The sequence below is a fragment of the Schistocerca piceifrons genome, chromosome 4, assembly GCF_021461385.2.
Source record: "Schistocerca piceifrons isolate TAMUIC-IGC-003096 chromosome 4, iqSchPice1.1, whole genome shotgun sequence".
NCBI classification, from domain to species: domain Eukaryota; kingdom Metazoa; phylum Arthropoda; class Insecta; order Orthoptera; family Acrididae; genus Schistocerca; species Schistocerca piceifrons.
In genome coordinates this window covers 425866980-425885934 of record NC_060141.1, presented here as the reverse complement: position 1 = coordinate 425885934, position 18955 = coordinate 425866980, and the positions used below count along the sequence as shown (strand labels likewise).

General features: G+C 37.0%; 1 protein-coding gene across 2 annotated transcripts in view; it reads left to right on the top strand.

Annotated features, from left to right (window-relative positions):
• The window catches only part of LOC124796238 (ATP-dependent RNA helicase WM6), a 30717-nt gene extending 22103 nt beyond the window's left edge, over positions 1-8614 (top strand). For both annotated transcript variants that reach the window (XM_047260327.1, XM_047260326.1), the window contains exons 6-11: positions 2134-2265; positions 2372-2518; positions 2911-3048; positions 3131-3248; positions 3459-3506; positions 8364-8614. In XM_047260327.1, coding sequence (XP_047116283.1) covers positions 2134-2265; positions 2372-2518; positions 2911-3048; positions 3131-3248; positions 3459-3472 — 549 coding nt within the window. In that variant the 3' untranslated portion in view covers positions 3473-3506; positions 8364-8614. The remainder of the gene's footprint in view (positions 1-2133; positions 2266-2371; positions 2519-2910; positions 3049-3130; positions 3249-3458; positions 3507-8363) is intronic.
• The last annotated feature ends 10341 nt before the right edge of the window (positions 8615-18955 follow it).

The window sequence follows — 18955 nt, the reverse complement described above, 5'->3', positions numbered from 1 at the left end:
TAGAAGGGCCCAATATTTTCCAAGTACATGGAATGGTCATTAAACAATTCATTTTGGGGGGGGGGGGGGGTCGCAGGTGTAATAAATGTGAAGTGTTTTGGTGTAGACTTCATTTTGTGTATTTTCATTGATAAAGTACAAGGTGGTTGTGTTTTTGGAAGAGAGAGTGATGAAATTATCAGTTTTAGGGGAACAAAGATGCTCTAGTTTCACAGTTAAGTATTATAGGGAATGTTTTCCAGATGGATTGTAAGGGGATGACACTTTGTGGTGCCAGAAGGATTGAGTGTCACCAAAATTATTCTAGGTAAGATTAGAGTGTCAAATTTTGTATCAAAAAGGCCATATAATGTTGTGTTAAAAATGAATCGTATACAGTACTGACATTTTTTCATTAGAGCCATTAAAAGACAAATTGAGACTCAATTGTTAAATCTTGTCGGTCTGTCTCTTTTCTAGTCTACATGTAAATGTGTTTTCTTCTTGAATCTATTTAAAGTTTAATTTTGCAGAAAATTTTCTCTTAAATATACTTAACAGAAAATGCAAATATTCAATTACCCAAATCATGGGTGGCGTATAGGTATCTAAAATGATCAAATACTAAAGTGGTAGTGGTTATAGTCTCCCTGTCTATCTCTATTTACCTCTGCCTCTTGGAACTCTTGGTTTCTGTAAGATCCCTCAGAACTGGGTTTTTCATGTCATCAGTTATTCAAGAGGTGAGGCACAGCTGGACAATTATTATTTATATGTATTTGTTTCCATTCAACAAAAATTTTAAGATTTGGGAACTGGCGAACTTTATTTCCTCGTAAATATATTCAGTATGCTTTTAATGATGATTGCAGAAATAGTTGGAGGGAGGCTCTGTCGATTTATTTAAAATGACAGTTATTTGTTTTATTGAAATTTTGAGTCAGTAATTGCTGTGATTCAGTATGTACATGTTACTGGACATCATTTTTGTCACTATCTTTTAGTTCTAATTTGGTAGAGGTGGTTGTGAAATGAATTGAGTGATTAAATTTTCACATTAATGAAGAAGACTATGCTCTTTTAGTTGAGGTGTGGTTTGCATCTAATAATTATTCATTAAAATTCCCATAAAATAGTGCTTTGTAAAAACCTGATTCATTGCAGAGGTGGGAGAATCTTCCTCTAATCACAGCTAGATTTTGCTGAGTCCATTTTTGTTTAGTATGTATTTGAGTGCTACCACATATAAATGTTCTGATTTTTGATTTATTTTCAGTTCATGTCTGGTAATGCCATGAAAAAAATTGTATACTGAACAATATATTTTCATCTCTTGTGCAGTTACTTGGATGGATTAATATTACTGAAAGAAAAGTTTCTTTGCATTCAGATGTCTGATGAAACTGGTTGCTGAGTGACTATTGCTTTCACCATGTCACATATTGCCACAAGTGGTACATATCCAGAATATTTGAGATGTTGAGCATATTTTTGATAATATGTGCTGATGGAATAATGTAAGTTACATTAGCTTACTGGTCTTCTGTTGTAGAAGTATCAGATTGTAAGTTTAATATTCTGTGTGATATATTTTCTAGTGTATGTCTGTTTGCACATATAAGATTCTTGCCAAATACCACCAATCTTCTGGAAAGCAATTCCAGTGCAACACAATATTTAATATTCGAGATGAGCTGTATGAATCAACTCTTACTGCAGCTGTGAGTCTTATATTTCTGCAACAACACATTTTGAAGCAAATAATTTTGTGCAAGGAAATAACATAATTACTACATTTGAGAAAAAAGAACATACTTCGTGAATTTTAAGTCTCATGTCACGTAAAGGTGTACAAGAATATAATTATAAATTAGTAACTGATTGTCAGTTATTTTAACAGTCTTCCACCTTGGTCATTATTAATCGAGTTAATGTTTAAGAATCCATCGGTCAATAAAATAAAAATGTAGAAGTCTATAACAAGCAGACTTACAAATATTAATTTATTGGGAAAATCACCAATTGGGGCAATAAAAGGCATTTAATGTCTGCTGATAGTGGGTGCGAGCCTTTCAGAATATTCATCTATCCAAGTGAAAGTATTGGGGGGAGGGGACATTATCTTAATGTGTGTACTACTCTTTCAATCCTCAGCCGATGGAGGTATACGTGGATGATGAAGCCAAGTTAACCCTACATGGTTTGCAACAGCATTATGTGAAGCTCAAAGAAAATGAAAAAAATAAGAAGCTCTTTGAACTGCTTGACATATTAGAATTTAATCAGGTAATGTACAATGTAGCTGTTCTGCATTGTTCTTTTTAATTTTAAGTTGGCCATAAAATTGTGCTTCCTGATTGGTTGTGTTAATGTGAAAAGAATTTGTGTTCAGGTTGTGATATTTGTGAAATCAGTACAGCGGTGTATGGCCCTTGCACAACTGTTGATAGAGCAGAATTTTCCAGCCATAGCCATTCATAGAGGAATGCTGCAGGAAGAGCGACTCTCGAGGTATCAGCAGTTCAAGGATTTTCAAAAGGTATGTTCTATGTTAAGGCACTTTGAAACACAAAACCAGTGTGATTTATCATTAATATTCAATAAAATTGAAAACTTTATATCAGATTTACTAAATAGTTTAAAGGTTCATTTAAATTTTCTTTCCAAAATGTCAAACAAGACTACAGTTTAATTTGATGACAATAGACTTCCGCTTTTAGAGGGAAGATGATGTCCAGTAGTATGTGTTGGTGCAAACATTGATTATTTTTATTCATCTTAAATTCCACTCAATATTTATTAAATAACATTTCCAAATGCTAGCTATCAGTACAGGTGTAATAAATGATGTTTTAAATATAAATTTTGAATTTGTGCTTTGTTTACTAATATTGTGCTTGATTGCACAATGCTCCTGTTTTTCTTCTCCAGAGAATTTTGGTGGCAACAAACCTTTTCGGTCGGGGTATGGATATTGAAAGAGTGAACATTGTTTTCAATTATGACATGCCAGAGAATTCGGACACTTACTTGCACAGAGTTGCTCGTGCTGGACGATTTGGTACCAAAGTGCGTATCTTCTTTCTGTACTTCAAAATTTATCTTGTGTAATTGTTAGTACCAACATATAAATTTAATTCTTATGTTTCAGGGTTTGGCAATTACATTTGTAAGTGATGAATCTGATGCCAAGATACTAAATGATGTTCAAGATCGTTTTGATGTGAACATTACAGAATTACCTGATGAAATTGACCTTTCATCATACAGTATGTACCTCATTACATTATAGTCCTGTTTGTTGACAAGATTGACATTTATTCCAAGATATAATTTGATGTGAATCATTCTTCTAACTTTTACAAAAATTAAGTGTGTTTGTCCGTTCTTATGTTATAAAACGCTAGTATTTGCAGTTAGTCTAAGAGTTTTACTAGAAAAAGGAAAACTTTGGCTAACATAATTTTTTTTTATTGCAGTTGAAGGTCGATGAAAGTGTGGTTTTTTATACCTGGCAAATTCTTACGGTGAGTACAATTTTTGTGTTAGTGCATCAGCTGTAACGTAAAAAGCCAAAAATAATAAGGTTGGAGTGTAGGTAACATTTCAGTACATGCCAGTAATTAACACTGAAGTGAGAAAAAAGACGATGGCAGAGAAGAGTTGTCACAATATGTGATTTGCATTCATGTCACACCCCTAAACCTGCTCTGATGAAAATTTTGGTAACTTTTCTATTTGACATTGTTTTGTATATTACATATATTTGAACTGATGAATTTCATGAACACTAAAGATATATTTCAACGGTGTAGGAAAAGACAGATTGCTACTTGCTGTGACTGTGCAGTCTGCACTTGTCTTCTTTATGGTGAGTAGCAAGCTGTCTTTTCCTAAATTGTTGATATTCCTATCTGGATTTCCACTGTTTGAAAGATATATTTCAACAATTTGTGCCCTGTATGATTTTTTTTTAGTATTTTACTCCCCTTGTGGCTTTACACTCGTGCATCCAGATGTACTTTGGCACTGTGCTATAGGTTAAGTAGTGTGTAAGCTTAGGGACTGATGACCTTAGCAGTTAAATCCCATAAGATTTCACACACATTTGAACATCTTCCTGTTCCATTCATGTGTGGAGTGCAGGAAGAATAATTATTTGAATGCCTCTGTGCTTGCTGTAATTATTCTAATCTTGGTCCTCACAATCCCTGTGTGAGTGATACGTAGAGGGTTGTAGTATATTTCTAGAGTCATTCATTTAAAGCTCGTACTTGAAACCTGGTTGGTAGACTTTCTTGGGATAGTTTATGTTTTCAAGTCTGCCAGTTCAGTTTCTTCAACATCTTAGTAACTGTCTCCTGCAGGTCAAACAAACCTGTGAAAATTCATACTGTCCTTATTTGTATATGTTCAATATCCCCTGTTAATCCAATTTGGTATGGGTCCCAAACACTTACGCATTATTCTAGAATGTGTCGCGGGAGTGATTTGTAAGCAGTTTCCTCTGTAGACCAATCGGCACACCCGAAGCTACTGCTGTCTTGACTCTCCAACCAATATAACGCTGCATCTTCCCTACCGAAAACTTCTGTCACAGATATCACATTATACCCCATACAATCTAACTTTTGACAGTAAGTGTAGGTGTGGTACTGAGTCACCAACTTTTACCTGACTGCATTGATTCAAAGCCTTCAGTATATCGTGTTGGGTTACACATGATCAAGGGTTTCAAAATCCATGCTGGTTGGCATTGAGGAGGTCATTTTGTTCAAGATACCTCATTACATTTACGCTCAGAATATGTTGTAAGATTCTACAACAAATAAATGTCAATGATATTGGACGGTAGTTTTGTGTATCATTTCTACTACCCTTTTTATAGACGGGTATGACCTGGTCTTTTTCCAAGAACTGGATTATAAATTGAAGAAGGGCTAACTCGGCCACAAATTCAGTATAGAATTTGGTAGGGAGTCATTTGGGCTCTGGAGTTTTATTCAGTTTTAACAATTTCAGCTGTTTCTCAACACAAATGACACAAATACTGATGTCGCTCATGTTCTCCTGGGTTTTCCTTTGTAAAGGAACATTTGAAAATGGGAGTTTTCTTTGACTTTGCTACCTTCAATTTCAGTTCCTCTTACTTGTTAGGGACTAAGCACTAACTTTGGTACCACTAACAGCCTCTATGTATGATCAGAATTTCTTTGGGTTTTGTGAAAGGTCCCTGGACAATATTCTGCTATGGTATTCATTGAAGGCGTGCTCTCTTGACTGCCACAGGCATTTCATTCATTACCCCTCTATCTGTAGTCCTATGCCTTGTTTTACACCTATTGTGCAGTAGTCTCTGTCTCTTTAGAGGTTTCTCTGTAGTGATCGTGTATCCTGGAGAATCTCTACTATTATGAACAGTCCTATTGGGTTCATATCTGACCAGTGAATGGTCAGCTGTTGTTTTAAACTTAAGCTGTAGTTCCTCTACTTTGTTTCATCCTGTGCTGAAACTTTAAAGTTCTCATTGAGATACAGCCCTGCTGATTTATTAAGTAGTTGACTGACTATAACAAAGATGATTTAACTTACCAAACAAAAGCATTGGTATGTTGATACACACACACACACACACACAAAATTGAAGCTTTCGACCCATGGTTTTCTGCTAGCTTTTGTTGTCTTTTGTACTTTGACAATCATTGTTGCCACAACCACGTCATTTTTATCGATACCAGTTTCGATGTGGACATCTGCAAAGAGCTTGTGTCTGTTTGTTACCATTTGATCCAATGTAATTCCATCTTGATTGGGGGCTCTGAACTATCTGTTCCAGGAAGTTTTCAGAGAAGGTGTTTTCACAGGGTATCTTATCAAGACCACCACCAACAAAACTGTTACTTCAGCAGTGATTGATGGATGATTAAAGTCTCGTTTGATGATTACAATATGATTGGGGAACTTAATTCAAGAAAAGTGGGGTTTTCTCTAAAGTTTTTGGTTATATTGGGAGAGGGGTCTGCTGGGTTATAGGATTATCCAATTACCATTTTATGCCCACCCCAGATACAATGAGAAATCCGCAGTGGTGGGATCAACTTGTTGAAACCATCTATGCAGTGGTGTAGGTTAATATCCCAGTTATCACACCCTGTGCAGCTGTTCACCGTGGTGAGCCCTTGTTTGTGAGTAATCAAAGAAAATAAAAATTTGGAATTCAAAGTAATATAGATTGGTTGTGTGGTGTAATGGATAGAAGGTAAGGCATTCACACCCTAAACATTATGGGTTTGAAGCACAAAATTGGGTGCTTCAATTCTTTTTTAATTTTTAAATAGTTATTGATCTTACTTTATTTCTACTTTTATTCAGTTAATTGGTTTAAATGTGACGTTTTATTTCTATTTTTTATCACATCATTTTAATCATCATATGAATCTTTGTTATTTGTTCTCATTTTTCCTTTATACCATTCGTATCCTACTTGGAATTTTTGTGAATGTGATTGTAATTATATTTATCTATCATAATATTTAAATATTTCAAAATGCCGATCTAGCGGTTAAAAAACAAACACAAAATATATAAAACGAATAGAAATAATGAATGCAATAACATGGATAGAAAAATATGATTAAAAAATGAAAGAAATTAAATTAATACATAAAATTAAGATTTGTTAAGAAAGGTTTCAAGTGGGGAAATAGTGCTGGGAAAAAAAAACAAAGCAAATGAAGAAGTTATGATGATTAAAATGATGCAGGCAAAGGAATAGAAATAAAAAAAATTACACATAAACCAGTTTATTGATAAAGACAATCATCAAACTCATTTCAATAAAAATTTTAAAAGCTTTAAAGTGCCTGACAAGATTTGAACCCCCAACTATTTTTAATGATATTGGGAATGTCACAAAATTCCAAAAAAATAAATAAATAGTTAGTTACTTGCAATTGGGGGCCCACAAGGGTGAATGGCTGTAGAGTATAATACTGGTGATCTTATCCTACATCACTTATAGATGGTTTAAAAATGTCAGTTCCACTGCTGGGATCTCTCCTTGTGAGTCTTGCCCAAACAATTTCACATGGAGCTTCAGTTTCTATCTTGCATTAGAGTTTCTTGTCTATTGCAACAAAATACACCACCCTCATTTACCAATAGCCTCTCCTTTTGATATACACTTAAAATTTCCCCCAAAAGGCCCACTGCTATCAATTCCAATATTATGTGAACTTCACTGCTTTTGGAGCTCTTCGAACTGTGGCAAAGTGTTGTGAATGCTTCGGTAGTTAACCAAGGTTTTTAATACTTTCACCTGTGGGAGGCATTTCTTTCAGTCTTACACCGCTACTTCTCGGTTTCCTACGGCTATCATCTGGATTCAATGGAGAGTCACCCACTCAAAAAAATCCTTGTGTGTGCTCTACAGTCGGCTACTTTGTAGCAGCCTTGGATGTGTGACCCATTTAGTTCTCAAACATATAACACAAGTCCAGGAAGTGGCAGCCTAGCTTGTCACAGAACCTTCAAAGTGTCTGTTTCAATCCTTCCACTCGACTCAGTACCAAGGGCACCATGATTAGTTCTGGGGACAGTGATGCAAATTGTGAGCTTTGTTGAAACTCCGTGCGCAAGGCTGGTCTTCTCAGCCTTCTGTGCCAGTCACTGGACTGATAAAAGTATGACCGGACCCCACATGACAGCCGCAGTTTATTCCAACGTATGCCACCATCTGCATTTGGTTGCACCCTTTTCCCTCAATAGCTGTCAGAATAGCCCCTAGGCATACACACTGACTGCACATAGTGGCCTTTCCCATCCTTTACTGCCATTCCCCTAAAGCATAGCACCATTCGCCATACGTTTCAATTGCCAATGATTAATAGATGCCTACCTTCTTGTGTTTCCCTCCCCTTGACACTGGACAAAACAGGTTAAGTAAATTCCACTGGCTCAGTTTCAGTGAAAGACACCACCTTGAACTTCTTGGTTAGGTGGATTGGTGTAATATCCTGAAGTCTCCCTTGTACCCATTCACCCTGTATAGGACACTTAGATCTACCTTTTAAACGCCACTCAGTCAAGTGGATGAGTAATGACAGATTCTTGCATACTTTCTGCAGAGGAGACAGGATCCACAGAAAAGGATGATACTCAAGTATTGGTACCAATGCCAGAGGTGTGTGACTCGGGAACTTTTCCAACCCACCATTTTGCAGCAGCTGCCAATTGTTTGACACTTGTGTTAGTTCTTAAAGTATGTGCAGTACTTGTAATATGTGAAATATTTATAGAACATTCATCTCAAAATGTCTCCCATATTATTGGTTTTGAATGCTCTTGGTCCTAAGTTGATGGAATAATTGTATTTTCTGTTACAGATAGTACAACGCAGTATTCTGCAGACTCACAAAGTTCTGTTCCACTAATGTCATACGCTGACATCATTATGCAACGGGACATCATGTACACGACTGAATACCGTATCTAAGTGTTTGTGTGGGATTGCTTGAAAGTTGTGAAAGTGAAATATAGTATTTGTCCATTTTTCATGTGATATTCTGTGCATATCTGTAATAATAGTCTCTCTAAAATAAGTTTCTACTGTCAATAAAGTCAATCTTTTAAACTATGTTACTTACATAACCTTTGTTTTTCAATAATTTTCTTGTGGACAGAGCTTACATTGCCTGTGACATTTAGATTATGCACTTTCATAATCGGTATTGCTGAATTTTGTATATTTATTCTGCACAAATTTGTATGTGAATGTCCTATTTGTGAACTTAATTTTGTATGTTTGTGCCTCAGGTTGGTATTAGTACAATCTGAGTTTGAAATAATTTGCTGTGGCAACTTTGAAATGGCATATTTTAAGAATCTTCACAGAATAGTACAAAAGGAAATGGATTTACCTAGTTAAAAGGAGTCTTAAGGGATTGAAATTCACCGAAGGTTTTGAATACAGTATGGGAAAATAGCTAGATAACTGGCATATTAACCAGTACCATGAGGGTTTTGAAGAGATTTTTATTGGAAAACCAACAGAATTAGCATGTTCTGTTCAGATTAATGGGGGAGTTTTTATGTCAAATCATTGATGATGAATACGACTTTCATCAAGTCTTTGTGATAAGGTTCCATGGTAATTTACACAAATTCACAAGATTGTCTTAGTATGGATTAAGTCTTGTTTGATTTTAAGGAACGTATTTATGGGAAATTAAATGTTATTTTCTTCATTACAAACCAGAGTTCAAATGTTAAACCCTGGTTTGAAAGCAAGAACTCTCAAACTGTTTTGTAAAGTATGTTGCAACTGTGGTTTTTGTAATTGTGCACTGAAAACTACAGGAGAAACTTTTAAACTTTATGGAATTTTCTGTTTCCATTAACGATTAAAAGTAAATGCCCTTGCAACAAACCAAGAACTGTTTTGGGGAAATTTTACAAATTTAATTTTTGCTGATCCAAATGCATTCACAAGGAAGCATAATCTGTGGAAAATATTCTTGTTAAACTCATTTTTGTGTAAATAAATTGGAAAAAAAAGCTTTGAATCTCTTATCTTCCCTTGAGTGTATTTGTGTTCACTGTTTTAAATGAATTGCATGAGTTGTGAGATCTTAAAAGGTTACTGATTTGCTGGTACTTCTGTCAAGGACCACAATTTCAGTGAGTGAAGACGTGTGCAAGGGCAGTAAATGTCGACTCCAAAAATTCCTATTACTACAGGACGGCGATTCATCTAGAACTCTCAGAAAATTGCCGTATTTACTCGAATCTAAGCTGCCCCTGAAAAATGAGACTCGAAATTCAAGGGGGGAGAGAGGTTTTAGGCTGCGCCTCCAAATCGAAACAAAGTTGGTCCATTGTAATATGAGACACATTTTAGCTTGAATTTATGACGATACTGCTACAGTAGTTTGGTTCGAGTCGTAAGCTTAGCAGTTAAGCTTTACCAGGTAGCCGTTGCTATGCATCAGGCGCACCGTCCGTATTTATACGGGTAGCCTTCCTTTTTCACGTGCTTCGTCTGGTTTGAATCTATTGCTTATTTTTCTTTGATTTGATAAATGCCGTTTTCTTTGTTATAGGTGTTTACGTCTCTCTAAGCTGAAGATACGTTACTGTAATGTGTCATGCATTGTTATCGCATTCTGATAATGAGTGTTATGGCCTGTCGCCGCTCGTGGCATGGCTTGCTTTTGTCCGCGCTACCGCCGCTTACTATTAGGCATAAGAATGATACGAATATAAACATGACATGATATGTATGTTCTTCCGCGTTTGCCGTTTTCTCACTCTAGTTTCGTAGTTTATTAGGCAGACAGGATTTAAATGAGATAGCAGCAAACACAAAAGAATCATGGCAAAATGTTTATATTCGTATTATTCTTATGGTGAAGAGAATACTGCATGTGATTCATAATTCATAAAAGTTCCTATTAGCAACCATCTCTTGTGGCGGCACCTACCAACATTTTTCTGATCTTCTGCTTACTTTGCACTCGATTCTAAGCCGCAGGCGGTTTTTTTTTATTACAAAAAACCGGAAAAAAAGTGCGGCTTAGATTCGAGTAAATACGGTACTTTTCACCTGGAAAAATCAAGGAAATCTTAGGGAATTTTGCATTTTTAACTAGCAGTGAAAGTGAATTTTATTAATAATTTATCAGGAGCTTCTTGACACCAACACCATCATCCTCACACCTGGAATTCCCAGGGAAATTTTTCCCCCAAGGTTGAGTAGCCACCCTGTACTTACATAATTGTAAGTTCCTTTAGAATACAATGTTATACTGAACTAGTATTCATCAATAATGTATTGTGTGAAGTTCTTTGTTGAGAAAATTATATGTTATGCTATATGGAAAGAATTGTAAGCTTATCTTGCTCGGTAAACAAATTGTAATGCTAAGAAATGGAGGATATTGCGTGATCTCCACGGAAATGATGGCCATACTGGAGAGTAGGTGAAAGGTATTTGTGCAACTCCAGTGTCCCAAGTTGCTCCTGATATCATCTAAAGCAATGGTTGTCAAACTTTTTTGCTCAGGGGCCAAAACTAACAATTTGATGTGGCGCATCAGGCCGCAGATTTCCAGGTCTTTTTATTAACTGGCAAACCACGTAAATGGTGTGTTATGAACCTCCAATAGACAAGCGAGAGGTTTACCACTGACTTTCTAGCATTTATCGTTAAAGGTTGATCCCATTCGGACCACTACTTGTAGAAAGTTCTCTGTTTCAGTTTCTTGCCATCCTCATTGACCTGTAAATTGTAACACTAATTGCCTGACGAAATGTTGTTGCATTGTCTTTGTGAACAGATGGTTAATAACAGCAAATGTACTTAAATGTATTATGTAACATAAGACTCGATCACAACTGTTTTCTACATGTTTTGAAAGTCATTTCTTCTCAACTCACTTGACTGAACTACAACAGCCTTAATTTTATTTCATACTAGATGAGGTACCTGACATTGGCTAGATATGTATTTATTCCAAGCTTATGTTATTTTGTTTCTTCCTGCCCTCGCTCTGTCATCCATCTCGACTTTCCCCTCAGTCACCATCTCTTCACCCACTTATCTGTCCATTTCGCACTCCCTGTGTATGTGTCCGCATGTCCTCCTCCCCCTTCTCCCTCCACATTACCATCCCCCCACCACAATAAGATGTTGCCTTTGCTTACCCCGCAATATTTCTTTACAGATTGAAAATATGTGTATCAGTGTGGTTGAAATCTATCCAAGGGTTTAGGAGAAGTGGAGGACATTGGAGACACACACATATACACTAATGACTAATTATTTCTTTTAACAAATATGTACCGCATATGACCATCTCTGTAATGTGTATGCATGAATCCAACCCACTTTCATTTAAGATTGATACAATAGCAGATAATTGGTACGAGCCACATGCACCTATTTGTTTTCAGGACTGAGAAACAAACACGAAAACATTTCCATTATTACGTCCCCTCCCACCACAATGACAAATCTATCTGCTCCTGTACAAGTGGCACCTGTAGAGGTGATAGAACAACTTTACGCGCACCTACTTACAATTCTTCCAGTATATTTTTCATTTGACAAAGGAGACAGTTAACAGCTGCAAACCATTTAGTCTTTACTGGATTTGGGGAAACTGTAAACATTAGCACATGTTAAATGAAACATTACTTTCGGAAACAAAACACTCACAACTGCTGGATGTATGTGACTCCTTCGCCAAGTAACATTGCTGAGCAGTTACTGACAATAACCCATGTTTATGACACTGAAATTCTGCAGTACAGGGAAAAAGATTTTAAATGCCCATCCACCGGTTTGATAACTATTAGATTATGAGGGATATATTCGTAGGAGACCAACGAGTAGTAGTCATGTTGTCAACAATTCCTTTTTTGTCAGCCTTCACAGGAGTCGAGTATTGAGACCGACTGAAATAATAGTTGTGGTAGCATGAGCCAGTGGTGATGTGCCATTCACAGAATGACGGTCACCATGTTTGAGTGTTGAAAACTGCATAAAATACTGCTCATGAAGTTTCAATAAACTGGAAAAAGCATACAGTGCATCTGACTAATTGATTCCAATTTCATTATCTCTGTGAAAATAAAATTCACATGACTTACATAATCTTACAATATACGTGTAGCTAAGTAGGAGCATGTGAAGGGGAAGGAAGGGATTCGTTAGTAATTTTGAGCCACTACCAAAAACAAATCTGGGATCAGTGTATCTTGTTCCTGAAATTTATTTTAAAGTACTTCCATGCAAGATGAGATATATGTATTAATAAAATATTACAATACATTATTCAAATGGCCACAAAAACTTTATTATAATTGCATTAAATCAAACTCTGAAAAAAAAAATGTAGAAATAAATAAGAAATTTAAAAAAATGAGGAAAGGACAGATGCACTGCACATGCAACAGGCTATATAAGAAAGCTACAGGTCTCCTATTGAATCTGGTTTTTATTCATTATAACTGCAAAACAAATGTAAATACAAATATACAATTTTTCATTAATGTGACTTGGGATGTTGAATTTTTTTGGCTGTCTGCATCGTTTGGGCTGCATGCAATCCTCATTGCGTCTTCTAAATGGCTGGACAACTGATTACAATATTTATTTTTCAGGGACTTCATTTTTGAAAATGAAGCTTCACAAAGGTAAGTTGAAGGAAACAGTGTTAAAATGAACTGTGCACAGTCTCGTAAATTTTTATAATTGCTAGAACACATTTCCAAAATTCAGTATACTGGTGTGTTTCAGGATGTTCTATAAACAGAGCTTTAAGCTGTGTGTCATGCTGAAGTTCGATTATTTCATTTAGCAAATTAGTTTTAGGAAATCCAAATTGGCAGAATAATTCGAGATCGTGATGTCCAACATGCCAAGGGTTCTCTACGAGAATGAAACAGCTTCGAATATTTGTAACATCTGCAAATCTGTTTTTTAGTTCTTCCAAATATTCTTTCATGTTTTGGTAAATAGTTTCTGCGATAGTTAAGCCTGATTGGAGCATAGCAACAGTTGGAAAATTAGACAGATCTTTTACTTAGAGTTCATTTACATATAATTGCAGTTAGGCTTCAACTGCAAATATTTTGTTAGTCATTTACCCAGTTATCTTGTTTGGTCCTTGTAATTCCAAGGTAAGTTAATGAGCACGAATGAAATTTATGACACTTATAACTGTTTGCATAATAATCTTCAATTTGGTATTTGAAATTTGACGTGCCAACCTTCTTGATGCGGTAAGCAGTGAATGGAGAGTAAATTTGGCAAATTCCATTCATTCTTAATCAGTGCTATCAAACCATTGTTGACACCCGTCATTGACGGACAACAACCTGTACATACTGATACTAATTTGCTCATAGATAAGTTTATTTTTTTTTAATTGCATCCACAAAAATCACATCCTTTTGTGTGACCTTTCATGGTTATAACTGCTAAAAAACTTTCTCTATTAGCCCATCATTTGTGCAGAACACAAATAATGAAAACAGCCATAGACGCTAAATCTATACTGGAATCACATACAAGACTGAAGTATTTGCATAGTTTGACTTTATTAATTACTGCTTCAAACATATATTTTGAAATATCTTCTATACGATGTACAGGTAGATTCTGAAAGTGTGAGCGTCTTTATTTCAGCTGATGTTTATTTACTGTTGGAGAAATTTTGAAACAAAGTTTCAGAAACAATTATCATACATTGCTTCACTAATTCAGCATCTGTGAAAGCTTTCATATTTTTTTGCCAGAATATTACATACTTGGTATGATGCTCTTGTGACAGCCTCACCTTGCCCAACTGCTGCTAACATAACGTTTTGGTGATGACAAATGGTAGATTTTAGATGAGCAATTTTTTCCTTTCATTTTAATTCAAAGGAAAAGCTACTGTAAATGAATTGTGCTTACTTGTGTAGTGGTGAAATAAATTGTATCTCTTCAGTCCCACAATCATATCCAGGCATATTAAGCAAGTAGCAGTACCTTCTTAGTGTCCACTTATAAAGCAAAACTCTTCTTCATATTTCTTGAAAACTTTTCACATATTTTCCTCTTAATCACTGTTCTTGAGGGTACATCAAACATTATTTATTCCACTAATAATTATATCATCAAATATGAGCACAAATACACTCAATATGCTCAAGGGCACCGAAACTTAGTTCACAACTGACACACTGATACAACAAAACTAACAATTAGGCAGCTGCGGGACAAGCCCATCGCCGACAAACGAGCGGCCATAGGCACGCGACGCATTTGATGCATGGCTCACATTGTTGGCTAGCAGGCCGCTCACGCTTTTAGCACTGTGGGACACTCAAATGGCGCATTAAATGAAAGTGGTGGATGGTTTTCAGTTACCTAATTACTTCCACGGCTTTAATCACAATTCTACGCAATTTCCGTAAACAAAACACTGCTATGCCAAACAAGTAGATAACTAATGCTACCCGTGCGAAGCCGAGGAGGGTCGTGGGCTGCACGGAAACATGATCTGGGCTGTAGTCTGACGACCACTGATTTCTAAAGAGTTCAGCATACTGCATGTACTAGTGCGTTTCAGGTGTAATGCTGGTGAGAGCCTCTTGCAGGAAGAGAAGTGAGGATGAAATCAGTAAGTATCTGCACTCTTACATGGCACCAACCACTTTGCTTATGGCAGGTTTCAGCAGTTTCATATCAACTCACTGTGTGCTCCTGCAAAATAAACATGGCGGCTGCACACTGCATCATTGAATTGTTTTGTTGTCTAAAAGGGTACCAGGAGCTAAATTCAATAGTAGTATTTCAGCACGGAGGCAATGTTTTTTTCATGGTAGACTGTGTTATCAGTAAATTGAAGTCTCTACTTCTGTAAAGTCTGCAATGTGTGTTTTGAAACAGTGGAGAGTGCAAATGCAGGGAATTGACCCTATGCAGGAAAAGTGACCCTCTTTTTTTTTTTTTTGCCAAGCCAAGGGCCAATTGTGAAACTATACTGTTCCTTTTTCCAGCCAAACTTATGCTGCACAAGAAGTTGAAACTTGCAGTTTGAATTGAAATGTATTCGAGGTCTTTTGTTAAATTGAATTGATTCTATGACAATAAACACCCACATACTGCCATACACACCATTCAACATATTGAGGTGTTGGAGCATCATGATGTTGTCCAGTCTGTTTTCCATTTATTGGTTTAGAGGCCTTCAGTTCACCTCCCAGTGGAAAGGTAAAGAAAGCAGTGTATGTGGCATGTTTACTAAACATTATTTTCTGATGATACCTGAAAGCTTGTGCAACAAAGGAATGAGTGCATTGCAAACAAGACAAGTTGAAAAATGCTATTGTAAATTGGCTTTTGGAAAAAATTGTGCAGATACTTTTGATTTAATCCTGTACTAGTGACCTTCAGCACAGCATCAGGGTCATTCTTTGCTGTTGACGTCACATTCTGTTCTCTTTCTCTCTCTCGTTGATTGGGGTGAAAAATTATGGCAGACCTCCTGTTCTAATTAACTCTTCCTGATACTGCTTCACACTTCATGTAAAGACAACAGCCACAATAGTTCTTTGGCAAGCCAAACTATCCTATGCAGTCAACAGGTAAGTATTTAGACAGGGTGGAACGTACACTAGTGTACACCACGCCACAAAATCATTGATTAGAACCTACACTAAAATCTTACTGACATCTCACAAGAAAAGTGAACAGCTCTTTCAAGAGCATTCTATGTAGGGAACACTTCCTAAAAAATTACTTGAAATGAATGCCATAAATCGTTGTCCCCATTTGCAACAATTACAGTTTGGAGTAGAGGCTGCAGAACACAAGCTTAATCATTAATCTCAAGAGTCCTGGAAATAAACGTTGTCATTTATTTCTGATGTGACTTCAAGAAAACTATACATGCTCTTGACTTTCTGGGGTTGCTTTACAAGAGGAGTTCTTGAAAAACCCATCTTATTTTTTTTCAGTTCATATTAATTTGAGCCATATCTATAAATTGCATTCCTGTGGTGTCCATAGTTGACTCCCTATTTTACTGAAATTGTCTTGCAAAGTGCTATTGATGTACTAAATGTTCCATAAATTCAGTCAAGGAGGAGATCTTGCAGGGATGTAGGTGAACATTAACAAAAGACAAGGAAATTTAACGACTTGAATATGTACATTGTATTAACAATAAGCTATCATTAAATTTGCTATATGCACTTGTGTCAGTTAAATTAATGTGTTAACTGCCACATGGATAGTGACCAGTAGCGATTTGTGGCAGTCAACATGTTAAACTTAGTAAATTGGAAAGAAAGCTGCTTCTGTGTAAACAACTGCTGCTTCCTGTAGGCAAAGCTGTCATCAACCCAAAGGTAGTTTGAATGTCACAGTGCTTTACTACAGTCCAATTAAAATTACTTGATAGTTGATACTTCACGTATTGTAAGAGGTTTCCTCCTATCAGAGGATTCAGCTTCATGCCGGAATCTTTCAACATTACCAAACCTGTTACAACAGTAACAGCAGTTTACTTCCAATTCCTTGTCAACTTTTTCTTGGTGTGTTTGGATCTTGAATCCCTTTTTTTAAATCACATATTAGAACAACACTAAAAACATACGCACACACACAAAACAATGCTAATGAAGTGCACACGTTTCATACACATCACTGAACAAACACTACTGGATCCTTCCAAGCAAGATGTGATTCATTGCCATTTATACAGTTACCATCACAGAGATTGACTAACATTAGATAAGCATTATACAACATTGCATGAAACCGAATTTTTAAAGGCCGTCAATTAATCATTGTGACTTGGCCATCAGTGTCATAAATATAACACCTTTTTGCTGTGTAATGGCTTAGTGTAGTGGTAAGTGTATAAACCTAATTTTTAGGAGGTCGGAAGGTTCAAATCTAATCAAAAGACTTTATTATTTTTATTCAGTTAATTGGTTTAAATGTAACGTTTTTTATTTCTTATAATTTTCTGCGTCATTTTCATCATTGACTTGAGTTTTTTATTTGCTATTATTTTTCTTCCTGTCATTCCTTCTTTGTCTGGAATCTGCTTCTGACTCCTATCATCATCATCATTCATGCAATCAGGCCCAGTGGACCGCACGCCACCACAGTTAGAGCTCTCCACCTGTGCCTGTTTCCTTCTATCTTGTCTCCAGTTTTCCGTGACTCCCAGTTGCAACAAGTCTTCTCTCACTCCATTGATCCACCTCTGTCTAGGTCTTCCCACTGGTCTGCTGCCTGATGGGATCCAGTCCATTGCAATTTTGGGCCACCTTGTTACCTCCATTCTAACTACATGTCTTGCCCATCGCAGCCTTTTGCTTCTCATCACTCCCAAGATGTTAGGCTCCTTTCCCAAGATGTTAGGCTCCTACAGCTCTTCTAATTCTGTGTCATGATGTCTTCTCCATTCTCCAGTAGTCCGATTTCGGACTGGTTCAAATACACTACTGGCCATTAAAATTGCTACACCAAGAAGAAATGCAGATGATAAACGAGTATTAATTGGACATATAGAACTGACATGTGATTACATTTTCACGCAATTTGGGTGCATAGGTCCTGAGAAATCAGTACCCAGAACAACCACCTCTGGCCATAATAACGGCCTTGATATGCCTGGGCATTGAGTCAAACAGAGCTTGGATGGCGTGTACAGGTACAGCTGCCCATGCAGCTTCAACACGATACCTCAGTTCATCAAGAGTAGTGACTGGTGTATTGTGACGAGCCAGTTGCTCGGCTGCCATTGACCAGATGTTTTCAATTGATGAGAGATCTGGAAAATGTGCTGGCCAGGGCAGCAGTCGAACATTTTCTATATCCAGAAAGGCCCGTACAGGACCTGCAACAAGCAGTCGTGCATTATTCTGCTAAAATGTAGGGTTTCGCAGGGATCGAATGAAGGGTAGAGCCACGTGTCGTAACACATCTGAAATGTAACGTCCACTGTTCAAAGTGCCGTCAATGCGAACAAGAGGTGACCGAGACGTGTAACCAGTGGCACCTCTTATCATCATGCTGGGTGATACGCCAGTAGGGGCGATGATGAATACACATTTCCAATGTGCGTTCAATGCGATGTCGCCAAACACGGATGTGACCATCATGATGCTGTAAACAAAATCTGGAATCATCCGAAAAAATGACGTTTTGCCATTCGTGCACCCAGGTTCGTCGTTGAGTACACCATCACAGGCGCTCCTGTCTGTGATGCAGCGTCAAGGGTAACTGCAGCGATGCTCTCCGAGCTGATAGTCCATGCTGCTGCAAACTTCGTCGAACTGTTCGTGCAGGTGGTTGTTGTCTTGCAAACGTCCCCACCTGTTGACTCCGGGATTGAGACGTGGCTGCACGATCCGTTACAGCCATGCGGATAAGATGCCTGTCATCTCGAGTGCTAGTGATATGAGGTTG